Source organism: Labeo rohita, chromosome 25 (genome assembly GCF_022985175.1).
Source record: "Labeo rohita strain BAU-BD-2019 chromosome 25, IGBB_LRoh.1.0, whole genome shotgun sequence".
Classification (NCBI taxonomy): domain Eukaryota; kingdom Metazoa; phylum Chordata; class Actinopteri; order Cypriniformes; family Cyprinidae; genus Labeo; species Labeo rohita.
Window position 1 is genome coordinate 8,095,620 of NC_066893.1, and position 24,165 is coordinate 8,119,784.

The 24,165-nt window shown below is 36.3% G+C and overlaps 1 protein-coding gene across 4 annotated transcripts in view; it reads left to right on the forward strand.

The window, feature by feature from the left end:
• Nucleotides 1-24,165, forward strand: part of scaper (S-phase cyclin A-associated protein in the ER) — a 177,972-nt gene that overhangs the window by 1,860 nt on the left and 151,947 nt on the right. For 2 of the 4 annotated variants that reach the window (XM_051099425.1, XM_051099427.1), the window contains exons 1-6: nt 3,679-3,928; nt 8,271-8,388; nt 12,054-12,130; nt 12,634-12,831; nt 20,626-20,726; nt 23,069-23,185. In XM_051099425.1, the coding sequence (XP_050955382.1) occupies nt 3,875-3,928; nt 8,271-8,388; nt 12,054-12,130; nt 12,634-12,831; nt 20,626-20,726; nt 23,069-23,185 (665 nt within the window). In that variant the 5' untranslated portion in view covers nt 3,679-3,874. Of the gene's footprint in view, nt 1-3,678; nt 3,929-8,270; nt 8,389-12,053; nt 12,131-12,633; nt 12,832-20,625; nt 20,727-23,068; nt 23,186-24,165 lie in introns of those variants that run through there. The other 2 variants (XM_051099424.1, XM_051099426.1) reach the window with 1 other exon arrangement.

Below are 24,165 nucleotides of genomic sequence, written 5' to 3' on the forward strand. Positions count from 1 at the left end.
GTTGCATCATGTTACTGTTATGTAGTCATGTTATCGACAATATAACAATACATAACATAACAGTAATATAAATCAACAACATTTATATGACTAACATGACTAAATACCATTAATATAATTTAACGTTACATTTACATGACAGTAACATTACGACGTAACAGTAATATAATTCAACATAACATTTACATAAGTTATATTACTGTTATGTATCATGTTGTCATGTAAAAGTTATGTTGCATCATGTTACTGTTATGTAGTCATGTTATCGACAATATAACAATACATAACATAACAGTAATATAAGTCAACAACATTTATATGACTAACATGACTAAATACCATTAATATAATTTAACATTACATTTACATGACAATGACATTACAATGTAAAATATAATTTAACATAACATTTAGGCTAAATGACTAACATGGCTAAATACCATTAATATAATTTAACGTTACATTTACATGACAGTAACATTACGACGTAACAGTAATTTAATTCAACATAACATTTACATGACAGCATAACAGTTATATAATTCAACACATTTACATGACAGTTATATTACTGTTATGTATCATGTTGTCATATAAGTGTTATATTACCGCTATGTAGTACGTTGTCATGTAAAAGTTAAGTTGCATCATGTTACTGTTATGTAGTCATGTTATCGACAACATAACAATACATAACAGTAATATAATTTAATGTAACATTTAAATGACCAACATGACCAAATACCAATAATATAATTTAACATAACATTTACATGACAATAACATTACGATGTGACATTAATATAATTCAGCGTAACATTTACATCACAATAACATTACAACATAACAGTAATATAAATCAACATAGCATTTATATGACTAACGTGACTAAATACCAGTAATATAATTCAACATAACGTATACATGAAAATAACATTACAACGTAACTGTAATATAATTCAACATAACATTTAAATGACTAACATGACTAAATACCATTAATATAATTTAACATTACATTTACATGATAATGACATTACAATGTAAAATATAATTTAACATAACAGTTAGGCTAAATGACTAACATGGCTAAATACCATTAATATAATTTAACATTACATTTACATGACAGTAACATTACGACATAACAGTAATTTAATTCAGCATAACATTTACATGACAGCATAACAGTTATATAATTCAACACATTTACATGACAGTTATATTACTGTTATGTATTATGTTGTCATAATATAATTTAAAATAACGTTTACATGCCAATAACATTGCGATGTGACATTAATGTAATTCAACGTAACATTTACATCACAATAACATTACGACATAACAGTAATATAAATCAACATAACATTTATATGACTAACATGACTAAATACCAGTAATATAATTCAACATAATGTATACATGAAAATAACATTACGACGTAACGGTAATATAATTCAACATAACATTTAAATGACTAACACGACTAAATACCAGTAATATAATTTAACAATACATTTACATGACAATGACATTACGACATAACAGTAATTTATTTCAACGTAACATTTACATGACAGCATAACAGTAATATAATGCAACATAACATTTACATGACAGTTATAATACTGTTATGTATCATGTTGTCATATAAGTGTTATATTACTGCTATGTAGTACGTTGTCATGTAAAAGTTAATGCCAGCAGTTGCGCACTTGAAAGCAAAGTCCACTAGACAGTGACCATGTGCTGATTCTGAATGCGTCTCTCACTGACAAAGGAGTATAACGTTACTTTAAAGGCTTGCGCGCTCAACTGTCTGTGAAATGGAGCTTTGTGCTCTTGTGTCCTACTTCTCTCATTCGGCACAAATTCAAATATTCCATAATATTTCCATATTAGTGATCCAAATGCTAAATTATTATTTATTTTATAAATTATAGACTTTGTACTTCAGTCGCGTTCTAACGGTGACACAGTGAGGCGGGTGCGCTGATGTTTGGTTCACTGTGTTTTATTTTGATAAAGTACCAACTGCGCTGTCAAGTTAGCAATGCTAGAAGCCTGGAATTGATATGTTTTGTGTTTGTGTGCGATACCAGCAAAATCAACTTAAAAAGCAAATAGAATGTCCCTTTCTGCTGTTTGTGTTTCCTTTCTGTCACAAATCTGAGCTGAAACTCAGCAAATATAGGCTGCGTTACGTGTCGCACGTTTTTTTTTTCCCCTTGTCTATCAGTTAACTAAATTAAATATATTTTAAGTGTTTATTCCTTGTATGTATATACGTACTGCAGATTTTATAGCCTATATATGACATTAATTTGATTATAATATAAAGTATTTTCACATGGAGGTGGAAAAAAAATTGTAATTTGTACTACTGTCTGTTTAAAATAAATGAAAAGAAACCTAGCATAGTAGATTTTTTTTTTTTTTTTCTCTCCCTGTTGTACCAAAATCGTACCGAACCTTGACCCTCTAACTGAGGTACATACCGAACAGTGACATCTGTGTACCGTTACACCCCTAGTAGCAATGTAACATAATATAAGATTAACATGACAATAACATGTCAACACCCAACCTGTAAGACCTTTGTTCATCTTCAGAACACAAATTAAGACATTTTTGATGAAGTCCAAGAGCTTTCTGACCCTGCATAGACAGGAACGCAGCTGACACATTTTATGGCCCAGAAAGATAACAAGGGCATCATTAAAAATAGCCCTCGTGACATTCAACCGTAATGTTATAAAGCTACGAGAATACTTTTGTTTACAAAGAAAACTAAAATAATGACTTTATTTCACAATTCCTTCTCTTCTGTGTCAGTCAACACGTGTTCAGGAGATGCAGGAGCTAAATATTTTATTTATGGATGAACTGTGCTTTTAACATAACAGTACATAACATGAGCGTGACAACAGAACATTACATAACAGCAATACATTGCAACATAACATTCATATAGTATTAGCATAACAGTATGTAACGAGAAACTCCAGTAAATAATATAGTGTACATGACTTTACATCCTGACAAAGGTGCAGTGCCAGAGTGATAGTAGCCATGAATTTGACATTTGACCTTTCACACATTTAGAATTCTCATTTCAGAAACTATGGAATTGATAGAGTGTTCCAGGCCTGAAAAAGTTAGAAAAATTAGAAAAGGCCTCAAATGTCATAGTTTTTTTGCACATATGGTAGTAATATAAAAGCATGGTTTGTATGATTTAAATGTGATTTATTTAATTAATTAATTAATAGAAAAATAAAATATATAAGAGAACTAGTTTATAAAAAAGTGAATATTACATACCGAATATCTCGTCGTCTTCAAGCCGTAGATATTTTTGCACGCTGTCCTCCTCGCGGCTGTGTCTGTTCCACATCTCGTTGACATGTCTCTATTTACATCTATATCCCCGGTGTGAGTTACGCACGGCCGAGCTCCAATCGGACGTTGAGTCTGCGGCGTGTCCAATGCAGACGCGCTGACACACACAGCCCTGCCGCCTCCAGCACATGCTGGACGAGTGGGCGGCCTGCCATGTGCACATGACTGCACAGAGAGAGAGAAGCTCTGCACGATACTCTGCCAAGCTGTGGAGGGTGACTACGCCACAACTAAGACAGCAAAACAGTAGCGGCAGAGTCGCCGTGCAGCCAAGACGTTGCAAAAAGACGGTCCCTATGGCCAGGAAAAGAAATCCGTCCTGCTGATTGGCAGAGGCATCCACTCGGCGAGTTCGCAGGAGTCACGGGGCTATTTTTGGTCCAGCTGTCAAATGACGATGACAGGCCGTTCGTGCAGCGGAGATGCTGGTTAAAGGGAAAAACAGGTTGCCGTAAACAAATTTGGTAGCATGTCAGGGCCGGATATGGATGAGGAACCTGCTTACAGACTGTACTTCTACTCTGTACGTACCTTCTGTCCTCTTCCCATCATTCTTTCTGCTTCTGCATTTAGACGTGCTTGAAACTCTATCCGTGCTGCTCTGTTGTTCATCCTGAAAGTAGTTCTTTGTAGCTGGACGTCCTTGTTTTGCAGTTCTGAGGGGCTCGGTTAGCTCTAACTCCGGTGACCTCGGGTGTCAAGGGGCCTGCTGGTGATTAGGTGATTAGCTCGATTCGTCTCATGCATGCATGGAGCACTGACCTGAGATCAGATACCCACTTCTCACGTTTACCTTGCTTTATTTTGCATCGACGGATACCAAATCGGAAACACGCAACCCCCCCCCCAGCCCCCCCCCTCCACACACGCACACGCACACACTTCTACAGAGATGCATGTACAAATGTAGACTCAGGCCTTTCGTTCCTAGTCAGCTGCCAGAAACCTGGGAAACCCTGGGTAAATATTTACCATCCAAACAGTGTGCTGACAGGCAACAAGTTAATTTACTTGCCTGTCATTTTTGAATTGCAAAAAATCGGATTGGTAATCTCAAAACCTCATTCATGCTTATTTCCAACCTTTAGAGAGTAAAGCTGTGTAATGAAGGCTGTTGTCATTGGCTAAGTAGGTCAGTTGTGTATTTTAACCCTGAGGACATGAGATAGTGGCAAGGGAGGACAGTACAATGTTTATGCATGTGTAAAAACCAGTGAGCCTTATGAAATATTCCTCTCTGTGAGCAAATGTGACAGACGGAACAGCTTTGCATTTGCGTAACGGTGGCGTACGGCCAACAAACAACAGAATAATTAACTATATGCCAAATTTTAGATTATTATATTCAGTAATGTATCAAAGGAGTGTAACACACTACTAATTTAACCCAGAGTGATTAAATGTAATGTTTTAAAACTGAGATACTAAAGGCATTGGTTTTAAAGTCTAATATGAAATTAAAATGAATAAAGTCAAGAAATCCATCTTTGGTAACACTTTATTTTAAGAACCACTGTTAAAAGAGAAGTCCACTTCCAAAACAAAGATTCACAGATAATGTACTCACCCCCTTGTCATCTACGATGTTCGTGACTTTCTTACTTCAGTCATAAAGAAATTGTTTTTTGAGTTAAACATTTTTGCGTTTTTCTCTATATAATGGACTGATGGTGCTTGAGTTTGAACTTCCAAAATGTAGTTTAAATGCAGCTTCAAACGATCCCAGCCGAGGAAGAAGGGTCTTATCTAGTGAAATGATCGGTTATTTTCATGAACTGTGTATTCTGGCTCAAGACAGTTAGGGTATGTCAAAAAACTCCAATCGTGTTTTCTCCCTCAACTTCAAAAATCATTTCAAAATCATCCTACATCACTGTCGAAGCACCGACCCAGTCTTTGCAAAGTGAACATGCAAAGAAGATCAAACACCCTTAACAAAAAAGGTAAAACAGCGATATAGGACGATTTTGAAGTTGAGGGAGAACATGAGTTGGGAGTTTTTCGACATACATGTCATAAACTGTCATGAACCGAAAAAAACAGTCCAGGCGGAGTAAGACAAGACGAGCGTTTGACATTAAAAAGTATATAAATTGTATTTTTTTAATGAAAATAACAGATCGTTTCGCTAGATAAAATTCTTCACTCATTTAGTTCGCTTAAAGGGATAGTTTAAATAATTACTCACCCTCATGATGTTCAATACCCATTAGACCTTTGTTCATCTTCAGAACACAAATTAAGAAATTTTGATGAAATCCAAGAGCTTTCTGACCCTGCATAGACAGCAGCGCAACTGACACGTTCAAGACCCAAAAGAGTTGCCGTCTGCCGCCATTATTGAGAGCACCACGACGCAAGCACCGCATGCTCTCAAAAATGGTGATAAACGGTAACTTGGGGGATAAGAAATGTTGAATAAAGACATTATTTTAGTTTTTGTCACACAAAAAGTATTCTAGTAGCATAATGAATTAGGGTTGAACCACTGATGTCACATGGACTGTTTTGTCGACGTTCTTGGTTCCTTTCTGAGCTTTGAACATGGTAGGACCCCTGCTGTCTGTGCAAGGTCAGAAAGCTCTTGGATTTCATCAGAATATTTGAATTTGTGTTCCAAAGATAAACAAAAGTCTTATGGGTTTGAAACAACATGATGTTGAGTAATTAATGATAGAATTTTCATTTTTGGGTGAGCTATTCCTTTAAAGAAGTCCACTTCCAGAACAACAATTCACATCTTGTCATCCAAGATGTTCATGTCTTTCAGTCGTGAAGAAATTATGTTTTTTGAGGAAAACATTTTAAGGATTTTTCTCCATATAACGGACTTCATTGGTGCCCCCATTTTGAACTTCCAAAATGTAGTTTAAATGCAGCTTCAAAAGGATCTAAATGATCCCAGCTGAGGAAGAAGGGTCTTATCTAGTGAAACGATCTGTCATTTTTTTTTTGGAAAATAAAAATTTGTATACTTTTTAAGCACAAGAGCTCATGTAGCACAGGCTCTGGGATGCACGCCCATGACGCTACGTACTATTGAATCATGTCAAAAGGTCACACGGAACTACAGACTCAGTGTTTACAAAGTGAACATGCGAAGACTAAGAAAGTGCAAGTAAGTTTGTAAACGCTGTTTACAAACAAAAAAGTACAACGATGTCCTCCTCTCAAGTTGTAGGAGAAAATAAGATGGAGTTTTTCGCCATATTCAGTACACAGATGATGAATTTGCCATTGATTCGTAGTAGTGATGGGAAGTTCGGATCATTTTACAAGACTCGGACCTTTGAGTCTCGTTCAGCAAAATAAACAAATCTTTTTTTGAGTCGTTTTGTTCATTTTGGCAAAAAATGTTACATGTTACTTCCCTAACACATCTACTGCTTACACAAACATTGATCACACTACAAACAAGACAAAATGTTTTCCTCAACCATAATTTCTGTACGACCGAAGACAGGAAGACATGAACATCTTGGATGACAAGGGGGTGAGAAAATTATTTGTAAATTGTTCTTCTGGAAGTGGACTTCTCCTTTAAAATGAACGGAGGCTATCTCATGTTGTTTTTTTTTTTTGTTTTTTTTTTCCTTCTTCCCATGGGGATTGGAGCTGTAACTTTTTTTTTTTTTTCTGTTAAAACTTTGTTTGACCTGTACAGCTGTTAAAATCATTTTTACAGCCATTGTAGGGTTTATGTCGTTGTGTTGTCATAGTGACAGTTATAAAATTGGATGTAATTTCACTCAGAAGAGGCTAGTAAACTGCTTTTCACATAAAAATCATGTTAACATAATAGTGCATGATGTTAACACCTTGTGGCTACAGTTTTGAAAGAGTGCATTTTAAAATGTACAAATTGGTCACATTAATTTCCATTGGAAGTGCGCAAATTGCCTGCTGGTGCTGTTGACATGACGGTGAGTAACCGGTGATGTTGGCATCACTTGTGGTTATATTATCACCACTGGCAAATCATATAAGGTGACGAGAAAGAAGGTGTGAATTACTGGTACTTATTTTAATGGTGAATGTCCTTAAAATTGGTAGAGAAAGCTCAGTCTTGCCAGTTGCTAAAAGCACTGCTTCTATCTGTGGGTGTGATTGTGAAATGGACAAGCACGTTGGATATCTTCTGTGGCAACTTTATAACTCGCTGTAAAACTTCTTTCCTTCTGCCGATGGTGACCAATGTCCTACATATATTTATGTGTAAGTAGAGTACAGCAGAGTTGTCCTAGTATTTGATTCACAAGTCCCATGGTTCCCATATACATGGACAATCTAGAAAAAGCAGGAAATGTTTGTAAAATTTTGTCAGTGAAATGAAAATCTGCTAGGCCATTTAAGATGTAGATGAGTTTGTTTCACAGTTGGATCCTCTGCAGTGAATGGGTGCCGTCAAAATGAGAGTCCAAACAGCTGATTAAAAACATCACAATAATCCACAAGTAATTCACACCTCTCCAGTCCATCAGTTAACATCTTGAGAAAGGGATGGACTTTTTCACTGGAAATAATTATGGATTACAGAGTGTTTTGGCCAGATGAGACGATTTGCATTTGAAATGCCTTAATGGTAATTTGTTTCTTACAAACAAACACCTTTTTTGCTTCAAGATGTTAACTGATGGACTGGAGTGGTGTGGATTACTTGTGGGTTATTGTAATGTTTTTATCAGCTGTTTTGACTCTCGTTCTGATGGCACCCATTCACTGCAGAGCATCCATTGGTAAACAAGTGATATAATACTGCATGTCTCATTTTTGGGGTGAAATATTCCTTTAATTGTGTCACCGAAGTATCAGCTTTTTCTTCTAAAATAACTTCCCCCTAGTAAACCTTATTTTCTTTGCTACAGGCCTCTTTCCAGCGGTCCAACAGCCATGACAAGGTGAGGAAGATCGTGGCAGAGGAAGGCCGGGCTGCTCGAAACCTCATCGCATGGAGCGTCCCAGTGGAGAGCAAGGAGGAAGAGGGTTAGATGCATTCAAATCTTGCACAAATATAATAATAAATGGGTCATTGTGGGTATATCTCATGTCCGTGAAGTATATTTTCATCAATGTAAAGCCCCGATGCTTTATTTTTCTAGTACACAATTATATTTTTCCAAATCACACTATTATGTTGAAAAAGCCATCATTTGTTCAAAAATGTTGTTCACATACAACCCTGGTATGCAGCTGTCCAATTTTTTAAAGCTGCTTATTCTACTCCGCATCTAAGCATGAAAATGACCTCAAATGTAAATTAATTTCATAATTTTACCTTCAGTTAGATTAGGTTATCAAGATGTGTGCTCTTCAGAAATAATAAGTCTTTATAACGTGTTTTATTTGTGTCCAAAAAATCATTGTCAACTAGGTTACCCACTAGAAAACCCCCCTTAAAAAGGAATGGGTTGTCCCATTCTCGCATAATTTGCACAGTATGATGATATTTCCTCTAGAAGCACATGGATGAAACTCTAAAAGTTCTCTCTCTTTCCCCTAATATTGGTTAAACTAGCAAACCTGTGTTAACTGACTGTCAACAGTGTTACCCAAGTATTATTGCTGCACCTTTTAAAAAGACAATTTAGCTAAAACCTTTGTTTATGAAAATATATTTCTAAACATACCATATGCTTAGTAGTTCTAGGCTTCCATGTTGAGTACAGGCCCAAAACACTAAAAATGTCAACTAAGTTACCCGTCAACCGTGTTACCCAGTAAAGGTAACATGGTGGACAGCAGCAAACATAGATGGTGTTTTACAGATCACCTTTATTTATATAGTGCTTTATACAATATAGATTGTTTCAAAGCAGCTATGTAAGGTTTTGTTTGGGTTTTTGGGAAACAGGAAAACTTTTTTCTTCACATTGTCAAATTCTAAATGCATTCCTAATTATAGAATGGCCCAAAATATTTTTGAAAGAAGTCTCTTATGCTCACCAAGGCTGCATTTATATGATTAAAAATACAATAAAATCAGTAATATTGTGAAAAATTCTTAAAATTTAAAATAACTGTTTTCTGTTGGAATATATTATAAAATGTAACTTATTCCTGTGATGCAAAGCTGAATTTTCAGCATCATTACTCCAGTATTCAGTGTCACATGATCCTTCAGAGTCATTCTCTGATTTGCTTTGCTATTTATTATCACTGTTGAAACTAGTTGTGCTGCTTAATATTTTTGTGGAAACCATTATACATTTTTTTTTTAGCATTATTTGATTAATCCAAAGCATTTATTTAAAATAAAGCTATTTTGTAAGTGTCCTTACTGTCATTTTCGATCAGTGCGTCTTTGTTGAGGAAACATATTTTAAATTAATTAAAATAATAGATATGATTCATTGCTCTTTTTTGCAACCATAAACGGTCTCACATCCCACGCGGCTCATCGCCCATCAGGCTACCACTTAAAATGCATCCAGCTTTGTAAAAAGCATCTATTTGCAAAGCAAATGTGGGCGCTGAACAAGTGCTCCAAATCTGTCATCCCCTCTCTTGTACCTGGAGTTACAGTACACTCTTTGTCGCAGAGTGTGCGAAATCCTCCTCTGTGTGTGTGTGTGTGTGTGTGTGTGTATAAGCTGACCCAGATCCTCTGTTTCACTGTCAGCGCTGACAGGTCACCACAGGAGTCTTTTGTTAGTTCGGGACTGCAGTATGTGTTATGTCCGAGCAAACACGACTCTCACCAGTGCCTGCGTTCATCCAGCGCTCTGAGCGTTTCTGGATCAGGGGTTGTAACTTTAAGTGTATGTTTAATAGTTAGAAGTGCTGATTGAGAATCAGTTTTGACCCCTCATATCCTGATAAAGAGGATTATATTGACTAGAAGAGGCTGATCCTAGATGACTACAGAAAGCTGATCCTGTTCTTATAGTGAAAACACAATACAGGCCCTGATCCCAGATCAGTTTTAATAGTCAAAGACATTACTTTATAAATGCAAGCACTGACTGAAGATGACTTTTAGGGTAAATAAAACAGAAGACGGAATCGGAGAATCCAGTTATAAAAATGAAATTTACTGAATAACACAGAATGCCACAGAATTTGCCAAATTTGGGTTGAATAGATCAAAAGTAGGTCAGTACACTTAAATCAAAACACGATATAGGCTAGTGTCTGTGAATATTAAGCTGCAAAAATGCTATTTAAATACGAACCTGCATGTTCTGCGTGTGTCTGTGTGAATGAATGGCGCAGACGCATGGTTTCGTTCACTATGCTCGTGGTGTTTTCAGCCTCTGCCGCCTCAATAAATGAGTATGTGAACACATAAACAATCTCTAGAGCTGCTCTTGAACTTTTGAGATCATATACAATATATGTCGTATCATATGCAAACAAAAACGTAAAGGTCTTCACAGCAACCTGTCAGAATAAAAGTTCAGTTTAACTTGAAGAAACTGTGACAGAAATGACTTAATATATTGCTTAATTGAATGGTAGTACTTCTATGAATAATAAATTAGTATTAAAACATTATTTTGAAGGAATATTTACCAGGAAAAAAATATTTATCAGAATTTTAGTCCTACCAGTAAAAATATATATACGCTGTAAATATACAACATGGTATTTCTGAAAAAAAAAAAAAGAAAAAGAAATAAAACAATAATTACTTATTCTTTGCAAATCAATTAATTAGACATGCTTTTGATTATTAAAATAGAAATTGGGACTATTAAAATTGAATCCGGGAACTTAATGAAAAATACAGAATTTGATAAAAAATAAAACAGACTTTGAGACCAAAAAACAACAACATACATTTCATAAGGCCTTAAAAATGTATTATTATTTTTTTTTTAATTTATGATAAATTGCTGTTAAATTGTGGAAGATGCTTTTTGATTAATGTTGTTTTTTTTGTTTGTTTTTTTTTGTTGTTGTTGTTTTTTTGTAACTGAATCATTGAAAGGAAGTCTAGAAAAATTAAAATGGAAAAAAATCCAGAAAAATTACTGAATTTGGAAAAAAAATTAAGATGGAGTTAGAGGAAAAAGTAAAACTGATTTCGTAAGTAAAACTGAAACCCTGTTAGTAAAAAAAAAAAACTTAATTACAAATTATATTTTGCAGGAAGAAATTGAATTGTATTTATTATATAGTGTATAGTGTTTATAATGTGTATATATATATATATAGTAACTTTAAAAAAAAGTATTTGTATATTTAATTAATCTTATGGGTGTAATTATTTTATTATTAATTAAATAAAAAAATATATTAATTAAATAAAAATAACAAAACTATAAATATTATTTAAATAATAAATATAAAAATATTATTTTGATTTTATTTATAGTTTTTATTTTTATTTATTTATTTGCATTGCTGTAATTTTAATAGGGAGTATTACAGGCTTAAAATTAACTACTTGTTTTTTTTTTTTGTTTTTTTTTTTTTTAATAGTATGGATGTTGTTGTAATTGCAAACATTTAAATTGTTAGTATGCTACATAGTAATATAACCTCATCATGGGAATAAAAAAAAACAATTTCATTTTGAATCTCAAAAAAATATTTTTTTTTCAAAAATGTTTTGGTTTTCCTGACCTAAATTCATAAAGACATTTGGAAGTAATGTTATATTTATCTGCTTTTTAACCATACTGTGTTCTTCTGTTCACATACAGCTAAAACGAAGAATCATGGTAACAGCAATGCAAGAGCTCAACGAATCAACTCCGGGCTCCACAGGAACAAAAAGCAGGTGTGATTCATTTAAAAAAAAAAAAAAAAAAAGTTTTTTCGTTTCTGAATCTTTAATTGATACCTACAGTAACTGAAAATACTATTGGCATACAATACGCTTGATTTCATTATATAATGTCTTTGTTATAAACAAATAACCTGAAACGTGATTCTTGGTCAGTATGCAAATAAGCAAATAAGTCTAAATCAAAAGAAAGTGTTTCTTTATTTCCTTCAAAGAAAAGTGAAAATTTAATGAGAAAGCTTTAAACTGGAAACCTCCACATAAGCTTTTACTCATGTTAAACACTAGGTGGTGCCAGAGACCTTTTATTTCAACTTCGTATTCATTGGGGTCTAATTTCCATTCTTCCTTAATTTGACCTCAGAGCTTATACAAGCAGCACACACTGATTGTTAAAACAGCTTTTAGCCCATAAAGTTAATGGCAAATGGAGTTCACTCATTCAAATACAAGCATCTAGACCATTTGAAACATACAGTCACATCTGCTCTTAACAGAACTCAGTACTGGACTGCAAAAATGCACCTGGGTCGATACTGGACAAAGGACCTGAGAAGAGCCCCACCAAAACTAGACAGCCACGGAAGGTGGACCTCCGAGCACGATATTGGGCCTTCCTGTTCGATAACCTACGGAGAGCAGTGGATGAGATCTACGTCACCTGCGAATCCGACCAGAGCGTGGTGGAGTGCAAGGTATGATTTTATATAAAAACTCTCTTCTGTTCACCAAGCCTGCAATTATTTGATCCTAAAATACAGCAAAAGTAATATTGTGAAATATTTTTATAATTTAAAATAACTGCTTTCTATTTGAATGTGTTTTAAAATATAATTTATTCCTGTGATCAAAGCTGAATTTTCCGCATCATTACTCCAGTCTTCAGTGTCACATGATCCTTCAGAAATTATTCTAATATGCTGATTTGCTGTTCAAGAAACATTTATTATTATCATTATTATTATTATCATCATCGATATTTAAAACGGTACAAATATAAAAATATAAGATTTTTTTTTTTTTTTTTTTTTACCAGATTTACCAAAACTACCAGTCAAAAGTTTTTGAACAGTAAGATTTTTAATGTTTTTTTTTAAAGTTTGTTCTGCTCAAGCCCGCATTTATAAGTACATCAAAAACAGTACAATTGTTAAATATTTTTACTTTATAAAATCACTGTTTTCTATTTTTTAAATATATTTTGAAATTTAATTTATTTTTATTATTATTATTATTATTATTATTATCATTATTATTATCATCATCATCATCATCATCATCAATATTTAAAACAGTTGAGAACATTTAAAAATATTTAGAAAAATATGAAAATACCAAATTTGCCAAACTACCAGTCAAAACAGTTTTTTTTTTTTTAGTTTTTTTTTTTAAGAAGACTTTTCTGCTCACCAAGCCTGCATTTATTTGATCCAAAGTACAGCAAAAAGAAGAGCGTTTAAAAAACATTAAAAATCTTACTGTTCAAAAAAGTTTGACTGGTAGTGTGTGTTTTTGCACTCTGTGGCCACTAGAGGGAGTGAAACATTGCGATGAAGCTCTTCCTCTGCCGCCTCCTCCTCCTCCTCGCATTCCTTTTGTTTTCTGGTTTGTGTCAGAGAGGGGTTTGGTGAGAGAATTATCACTGCACCTCTCCAGGGCCTTTCTGGAGGGAGTTGAGATGGATGACATGTGTAAACAAAGGGCCCCCCGCCCCACTCCTTCCGTGTGTGTATGTGCGGGGCTCAGGGTACGAGGTCTAGGTGACGTCCCGAAACACTTTTTCCGCCCCAGGTTCTTTGTTTAGTTTGAGTAAAAGCAAAAAAGCTGATTGCAAAACATGTGCCACAATCAGCCACTATGACCAATAACCTCTCAGCACGCAAACCGTCGCAATAACGATTTGTCACCTTGAGTTGATCAACAGTGTTTTTGTGTCTGGTTTGGTCTTGGGACCTGTGTTGGCAAACATTCGTTTGAACTCTGTTAGCTTTGGTTGGCAGAGCCCGCGTCGGGGCACTCACCGTGTTTACCCTGGCAGGTATGGCGCCGGGCTGTATTTGGGCCCGTCGTCCACGCTCTACACTGCTGGCTCTGATTTATCGATTGGCGTGTAATCTAGAATTATGCTGAGCAGGGTTCGGCCAACCGCTCGACGCTAACCGGCCCCCTTTGTGGTTACCTTGTTGACAGCCGGCCTGTGCGAATGTGCGTAAACTATCTAGCCGCTGTGTTTTCATGTCCGGCGGGTCTGTTCACACTTCGTGGCCCTTTGGTCTGGCCCTACAGATCTTTAGTTCACTGCCATGTGACAGTAGAGGATTGTTTGATGAGATACAGTAGGCCTACAGTAGGAAAATATCCCTTGGAGCTGTTGAAGACTTTTTACATACACATAAATGCTCTTTTATAAAGATATAAATCTGTGGTTCAGCACTTTGTCATGTACATTTACCAGCTCATTTTTTTGCTACATAATTTCATCAAATTATAATTTTTGGTCATCAACAGAATCTTAAAAAATATATTTATACTGTATATATATTTCAACAATTCTAACTTCATTAAAGGATTAGTTCACTTCCAGAATAAAAATTTCCTGATGATTTACTCCCCATCATGTCCCCATCATCTTTCTTCAGTCGAAAATAAATTAAGGTTTTTGAGAAAAACATTACAGGATTTTTCTCCATATAATGGACTTCAATGGTGTCCAACGGGTTGAAGGTCCAAATTGCAGTTTCAGTGCAGCTTCAAAGGGCTCTACGCGATCCCAGCCAAGAAATAATGGTCTTATCTAGCAAAACGTTTGATCAGTTTATAAAAAAAAAACAAAAATTAAATACTAATAAAAATACTTTTTTGCACTAGCTGGACTCGCATTACGTAATCCAGGGCTGTACAGTTTGCATGCGACTGAAAAAATATTTAGGAGCAGCAGTGTGACTGACACGATTGGCATATCTGTGTTTGCGGTGAGGGGTGCATCAAAGGTTTCTATTGTTTTTGCGACGTTGAGTAATGCATGACAGACATATCTCACAAATCCTTTCATAAAGAAAGTGTAGAGAGCGTGTGAATAAGAGATTCATTGTGCAGTGTAGAGAGCTTCGCTGATTATAATGTAACTCTGTGAGATCAGTGACAGCTTTTAATGATTTTTAAGGGTTTAAGTTTGTAAATGATATTGATTTAATACAAGTTAAACAAACAAGTAGTTAATATTAAGTGACTTACATTGTCTGACTATAAGACTATTGCCTGATTTTCCTTTATTTTGTTGTCAAAAATAGTTTGAAACAAGTCACAACTGAGCCGCTGCGCAACTACATTTAAACACAGCGGTGTTTCGTTTATGAATGAATGTGCGTTTTTAAACAAATCTAGTGAGTCAGTGACTCAATTTCCCATTCATAACGACAGTCACTTGCTTTATTCCAGAATGAATCAGTCATTTGAAAGAATCAAATGAATGAATGATTCAGTAATTAAATCACTAACTTGCTGCCAGCTACTGGCAGTTTTACCTTCATGTTTAAAGTATCTTTTCAGTTATTTAAATAATTTAATATTTCTGTGTTCAAAATGTTATGTTTAAAACATTAATCTCAACATGAATTTATGAATTTGATTGCACTTATGCCACCTCTGAGCCTCATTAAACATGAAAATACACCTACAATCCACTTTCGTGTTCTTCTGTGCCACACAAATTAATTTTGTTAATACTGATTTCATTTGATTGGTAACTTATTATTATTCTATTTGTTCTTATTCTTTTGTTTTAATTAGAAGTTTTAAAAAGCGTATAAAATATAATTTTTAAAAAATTGACAGAAAAGATGACTCCCTTTGTAAATGCCATTACAAAGGTAAAAACAAAATTCCATTGTAAATCACTTCGAGTCAAATATCCCCTCATAATGGGAGCTAATTTTGATCAGATTTTTTGATTATTGATTGGAAGGTGCTCCTAAAATTTCGACGTAGGCTGAAATACCGACCCAGTCTTTACAAAGCGAACACGTAAAGAAAGACAAACGCACTTTACAAAAAAAATGTAAAACAACGATGTTGGACGATTATGAAGTTTGAGGAGAAAATTAGGTTAATTTCTCGCCCTACCCTACCTTTTTGAACCAAAATACATAAATGAAAAACTAACCTCACATGACCTTTCTGACGTGATCATGTAATGCGTGAAGTCGCGGACACGCATCACAGAGCTAGTGCAAGATGAGCATTTGTGGTTAAAAATTATATAAATGTTTTAAAAAAAAAAAAAAAAAGACTGAACATTTCGATAGATAAGACCCTTATTTCTCTGCTGGGAGCTCTTTGAAGCTGTGCTGAAACTGCAATTTGGACCTTCAACCAGTTGATCTCCATTTAAGAGAAAAATCCTGGAATGTTTTCCTCAAAAGCCTTAATTTCATAATTTCTTAAAGACATGAACATCTTGGATGACATGGGGTGAGTAAATTATCAGGAAAGTTTTATTCTGGAATTGAAATTGCTTATTCATAAATTTCTTATTCTGTGTAAGACAAAAACCAGTTCGTTTTCCACCACCCAAATTCACCTGTGTCTCTAATTAATTCTTTATCCTCAACGAGTGTTGGCTGGTTCATGATTTGGTCGGGTGGCTTGATTTATTTTCATATTCAAGTAACGCCCACATCTTTAACCCACAGCCCAGAGGACTAATTAGTTCTTATCAGGCCTCTCCCTCATCTCAAGCCTGATTTATGTCACATCAGCCCATGGAACGAAACAACTATCCTTTCGCTTGTATGAAAACGAGAGATGTAATAAATCAGAATTGTTTTTGGAGGGCTGAGGGGTTGTTTAATTTTTCGTTTGACCGAATGACTCGGTAAGGATAGTTCACCCAAAAATGAAAATTCTGTCATTAATTACTCACCCTCATGTCGTTCCAAACCCAAGACCTTTGTTCGTGTTTAGAACACAAATTAAGATATATTTAATGGAATCCGAAAGCTTTCTGACCCTGCATAGACAGCAATGTAACTGACACGTTCAATGCTCAGAAAGGGAGTGAGGACATCATTAAAACAGACCATATGGCATGAGAGGTTCAACCTTAATTTTACGAAGCTATGAGAATACTTCAAAGGAAACCAAGATAATGACTTCTCTTCCATGTCAAGGGCACTTGTTTTCCCTTAGCTGTTGCATTATGAGCGAGTATCATCCTCCGCCATGCCCTGGTGTTGTTAACTAGCCCTAATCAACAAGCCTCCTGCCGGACACATCTTTCACTGGGCCTGACTCCCCTATTAACTAAAAGCACTGTGGACCTCTCCTCACAATTGCCACTCCCCCATTACCACCCATCAATCACACACGCACACGTGCCTGTTTCACAGCATCGCCTGCCGTCCCCCATTTAATCCAGATCATCAGTCACACCACAGACCATGGTCCTGATTTTGAATGCATCTGAAATGCATCTCAATGAACAGGAGGTCTTGGGTATTCCTGACTACATGATACACATTGTGATACAGGTGTCAACCCATGATGGAGCAAACCTGTAGGATTAGTTTCAAATGCACTCCACCATATTTTTGGGCTTTTTGTGCCTTTAATGGACAGGGCAGTATTAAGAAAGTACTGGGCGGAGAGAGGATAGTGGGATCGGCATAGGACTTCGAGACGGGATTCGAACTCGGGTCACCGCGAACACAGTTGTGCTGTATGTCGGTGCTAACCACAAGACTATTGGCGCCGACCAAGATGCAAATTTCTACTGCTTCATTAATAGGTTCATCTGACACTATACAAGCACATAATTTAAGATTGATTATGACTGGCATTGACAAGCAGGTTTGCGAACTTAAGAGCCTGTGGTAGGTCTAAGGTTGTAGACCTGTTCTAATCTGTTGTGGCAAGGCTTTGCGACACTCTAGCGTCTTTGTTGTAGCCAAGGGATTCCCCAGAGTCCCTACGGCGCTCCCAGATCGAATATCGGATAGACAATGAACATTTCGTCATTCGCTGCACACTCTTTGCCAGTAACTAGAAATGATTACAGCCCCAATCGGATTTGCCAGCCCCCTTTTGCAAAGCTAATTGGTAATTTCAGCCGCACCTCTTGTGGAAGACCACTGAGGCGGGAAAGAGCAGCAGCACTCTTTTCCCTTTTCTTTCATTCCTCATTCTTTTCTTTTTGTCCACTCCTGGCATTTGTGAATGGAGTACTTCTGGTGGGTGGGGCGGTGGGTGAGATGTGCTCCAGTAGCTACAGATGCCCACTTTTTAGTTGAGACAACAGGGTGTTGGTTTACACCAGCTCCTCAGTGTGAACAAGAATCGGGGGCTCGTCCGGGATTCCGCGTACTAGAGAATTCACTAGATTTTCCCGGGGGTTTCAGCTGGGGCCCTGCTCATTGTTCCTGCAGACGTGCCACAAAAGAGATGTCATGGTGGGGGGCCGGTCTGCCCCTCTTGCATGGTCAGATCAGGTCTCTGGGGTCACAGCTTTATCAGGGAGGTGAATGTTAACTGGGCTGAACAATGAGTGCAGGAAGTAGGGGAGTTTGATTTGGATGTTCTGTGTTAGATTGTATGTTTGGGGGGTTGTACTACTAAAATTACTTTGACTTGACATTGCCAATTTCAGACATTTGTTGGCACTTTTGATAGCTCATAGATCAGAGGTGTCCAGTTCTGCTCCTGGAGGGCAATTGTCCTGAAGAGTTTAGTTCAAGCTTGACCCAACACACCTTCCTGGAAGTTTCTAGTAATCTTCAAGACTTTGATCAGCTTAGGAAGTTAGGAAGGATTTGCCTTTTGATTGTTGATCGCTGCTTTTTGGTCAGTACTTTTTGGGTTAGTTCACCCAAAAATGAAATTTCTGTCGCTAATTACTGGGTCATTCCACAAAATCTGTGCCTTTTGCGTCCCTAAGAAATAATCAAACATGGATTTAATATAACAACAAATAAATGTGCAATTTGAAAACATAACAATACTATGTATGTTTTTATCAATATTATATCAAAAAAGTCAATTAAATATTATTTTAAATCATTTAAATAGCATTTATGCTGGTAAGGTTTTTGGCCTGTCCATCACTTTTTTTTTTTTTTTTTTTTTTTTTTTTTTTTTTTCTTTTTCAGCAGGGCATTTAATTTACAAAATGATATAAAAATCACATTTGCATATTGTTCTAAATATAGTCTCATTGTTAAGCAATGTTTTTGGTATTTTCTATAAAATATAAATAATTTTATCGGTGTCCCCTGATTTTATGTCAGCCCTGTTACCCTCGTCAAAAAATATTAAACATTCAAGTGACATCACTTCTAGGAGGCTACATCATTTCTCAACCAGAATTTCAACAAAGCATAAGCATATTTCTCTCAATCTTTGAGGCTTGACTGAGAGGAGGCCATCATGCAATGTCAAACCTGATACCATTCTTTTCTTCAAGTTTAAATGATTATTTCCTACATTTATTATAATCAATATCTACAAGTAAATTTTTTTCAAAGTGTACAATATGTGCTTTTGTGAACTTAGCAAATTTGATTGCATTTGTCAGACCTGTTAGACTTTTTAGAGTAACAGGTTTTGACATGTGGGTAACAGGGATGACATTAATTAGGTTTAACCCTGTTTTTAGAGATTGTCTGTGTAAAATTCAAACTTAACGTTATTGAGCTAATGCCTATATTATGTAGTGGTGTTTGAGTTCTAATTCTAAACTGTGGTATCTAATAACACTTGTGTCGGTAACAGGGTTGACAAAATACCACGACATGAAGTAGAAAAGTAGTCATAAAATAACAATACAATTTCTTGTCATTTTAAGGTGTCTTCATTTCATGGATGTTTAAAAATATTGATTAAACCTATTTTATGTTTCTATTTTTCAAAGTGGAAAAAGGCACCGATTTCGTGGAATGACCCTATTCACTCTCATGTCTTTTCAAACCTGTAAGACCTTTGTTCATTTTCGTAACTCAAGATTTTTTTGATGAAATCCAAAAGCTTTCTGACCCTGCATAGACAGCAACTACCACGTTCAAGGCCCAGAAAGGTAGCAAGGACATTGTTGAAATAGTCCACATAACGTCAGTGGTTCAACGTTAATTTTATGAAGCTACAAGTATACTTTGTGTATACAATTTCTTCTCGATTATTTTCGTAGCTTCATAAAATTATGGTTGAACCACTGATGTCACATGGACTATTTTAACAATGTTCTTAGTGCCTTTCTTGGTCTTGAACATGTCAGTTGCATTGTTGTCTGTGCAGGGTCAGAAAGCTCTCGGATTTCATCCAAAATGTCTTAATTTGTGTTCTGACGATGAACGAAGCTCTTACATTTTTGGAACGACATGAGGGTGACAGAATTTCATTTTTGGGTGAACTATCCCTGCAAATATCAGAGTTGCATGTAATTCTCCCTTATCTCATTGAGGCTTTCACAACTGACAGCAGACATTCTTCTCCCCCCACAGGAGGTGCTGATGATGTTGGATAACTATGTCCGAGACTTCAAAGCTCTAATTGACTGGATCCAACTACAGGAGAAGCTGGAAAAAACAGACGCTCAGAACAGGTGATAATGTGCTTTGCTATCTAAATGGGGACATTCCATAGATTCTATTGTTTCTATATATAGCTAGAAAATTAGGTAACACATTCTATGAAGTCCATACTTATAATACATTATAAGGGTATTCTTAAAGGGGTCATCGGATACCCATTTTCCACAAGTTGATATGATTCTTCAGGGTCTTAATGTAAAGTCTATAATATACTTTGGTTAAAAATTCTCAATGGTTGTGTAAAACAACACCCTTTTTACCTTGCCAAAATAAGCTCGGCAAAAATCGTCTTATTCTGGTTGAGGCTGCATTAAATGCAAATGAGCTCTGCTCGCCCCGCCCTTCTCTTCTTTCTGTGGAGGTAAGGAGTCTGTTTACTTTAGCCGCATTTAGCTGCGTTTAGCCGCTAAACCTGCTAACTAGCACATTATTAGGAAAGGCGATCGCAAAGATTCATTAAAAAACCCTTATACTCACTTTAAGTGAAGCTGGATCATGAATGATGCCTTGCAAAAGTATTCGTTCATTTATTTTTTTCACATTTTATGTTGCTGCCTTGTTAAACTGCTTTAAATGACTTTCTTTCCTCATCAATCTACAGTCCATAGACCATAATGACAACGCAAAAAAAAGGTTTTAACATCTTTGCAAATTTACTAAAAATAAAAAAAAAACTTAAATGATTCCGTTGCATAAGTATTCACACCCTTGTCTGAGTCAGTTGAAATTTAGCTCCCGTTCATATTGTTAGTTGATGTTACTACACTTCGAGTGCAGTTAACCTGTGGCAAATTCAAATGAATGGGTATGATTTGGAAAGGCACACGTCTTAATAAAAGGTCTAACAGGTGAAAATGCGAATCAGAGCAAAAACCAAGCCCTGAGGTTTAAAAAGAAAACTGCCTGTAGAGCTCAGAGACAGGATTGCGTCAAGCTACACATCTGGGGAAGAGTTCAAAAACAATTCTGCCGCATGGAAGGTTCACAGAAGCATGTAGTCTCTGTTATCCTTAATGGAAGAAGTTTGAAACAACCACAACTCTTTCCAGAACTGAGCTATTGATATAGAAGGACCTTGGCTAGAGTGGTGACCAAGAGCCCGATGGTCACTCTAGTTGATCTCCATGATCATATATGCAGGTGGGAGAAAGCTACAGAAGGACAAACGTCATTGCAACATTTTACCAATCTGGTGGTGTGGCAGGACTCAATGCTCTCCTCAGTAAAGATGCATGAAAACACACTTGGAATTTGCAAGAAAGCACCTAAAGGACCCTCAGACTGTGAGAAACAAGATTCTCTGATCTGATGAACCTCAATTCCAAGCATCATGTTTGAAGGAAACCAGGCACTGCTGATCACCTGCAGAGTACCATCCCAAAAGTAAAGTGTGCTGGTAGCAGCCTCATGCTGTGGAGCTGTTTTTCAGCAGCAGGGACTGAAATACTCATCAGAGTAGAAGAAAAGCTCAATGCACCAAAATATAGAGATGGCCTTAATGAAAACCCAGTTCAGAACCTCAGACTGTGCAGAAGGTTCATCTTCCAACAGGACAATGAGCCTAAGCACACAGCAAGAGTGGCTTATAGACAAATCTGTGAATGTCCTTGAGTGGTGCAGCCACAGCCTGGGCTTGAACCCAATCAGATATTTCAGATGAAACCTGAAAATGTCTGCCAGACCCCATCCAAGCTGACAGAACTTGAGAGATGAGACAAAGAATGGCAGATAATTGCCAAATGTTGATGTGCAAATCTTGTTGCATCAGGCTATAGATATGCTTCAGCTAAGTACTGCGTTAAGGGTATGAATACTTTATGCAATGTACTTATTTACTAAGTTGTGACAGTTCTTTTTTTGCTTTGTCATTATGCTGCATAGAGTGTAGATTGATCTGGCAAAAAAAGTAATTTAAAACAGTTTAACATAAGGCAGCAACAACCAAACGTGAAAAAAAATAAGGGGTATGAATACTTTCGGAAGGCACTGTATCTATATATACGCATACATTCTCTTACCATGTACACAGCCTGATCAGTGAGTAATTTGTGTTGATTCACTATTTCACTGTCTCACCCCTTTACGTAATGATTAAGTGACTACAACACTAGTACATTGATTATGGTATAAAAACCAGAGCTTTTAAGTTGTGTGTCAAGCTGTAAACTACTTCTTAGAAAGCTGTGTACATTTCTGCAGAATCTGTATGTGCGTCTTTTAGAAGCACGAAACCATGCCCTGTCCCTTGCATGTCTATTTATTAAATATATTTGGGAATTGTAAATGTTTTTATATGTTTGGGTTATGTTCTGAATCAATACCTTTCTTTGAATGTTTCATCCTGTTCCCGTAGACCCACGTCTTTGGCTTGGGAAGTCCGAAAGATGTCACCAGGGCGACATGTAATGTCCAGCCCCTCGTCAGACCGTATTGTTCCATCACCTGGCGTTCGCCGTGCCCTCAATTTTGGGTAGGCTAATTCAGTTACATCCATCAAATCCAGGATAACTCAAAATCATTTCCCTCAAGTACTTGCTCTTATATTCTTAGTATTTTTTTTTTCAAGTAGATACCCATTGTGAAAAAATACAGCTAATAATGTGATTATATATAGGGAAAATATTATTGTGTCTTACATAATTTGCTCTTATAAAGCAAAAACTGATTTATAATTTGAACCATATTTCTGTTTGCATATTATTAATGTCTGGTAAATGCAGCAAATATGCTGTTCCCTTTTTTTTTTTCGACATCAACTTTTTAACCTTGCAATTTCAGTGTATCTGCTTGGATCTGGCCTCAACCCATTTTCCCTGCTCGTTGCACGCTAATTGACACCGGCGTTTCTGTTGGCAAACTGTGGCATCTCCTAGCAGAGGAGCAAGACTCCTGATGCTCCCTGCATTAGTTGTTGTCTTTTTTTTTTTAACTGATAGTGTGAAAGGAAGGCAATTGATAATGCGATTAAAATGCCACTGAATGCTCAGATGGAGAAATCAATGGCTGATATGATACATATCTTAGCCTCACTACGAGACCGGAAAGACTACGCCCGTCTGGTAGAGGCTGGGAGGAGAAGGGGAATCGATCCGCAACGGCCTAAGCGTTTTGTTTAATGCGATTTTTGCCGGGTTCTCCTCAGGCTTGCGCTCGAGACTGTGGGGGGTGCAGATCTAAGTGTGGTTAAAGACTGCTGAAGCACGGGCATCCGTGTCTGTATTACGCTGTAATTGGACGCCGCAGGAAATGGATATTGATCAAGACGGAGGGCCCTCGGTCTGAAGTTTCCATTTTAGTTTGCAGTGTTTGAGGATGCCCGGTGCAACAATGCATAGATAGTGCATTTGCGATGGCCACCCGTAGAAGGGGACTATGTAACAACACCGTTAAAGGGATAGTTTACCCAAAAATTACAATTCTGTCATTAATTACTAACTCTCGTGTCATTCC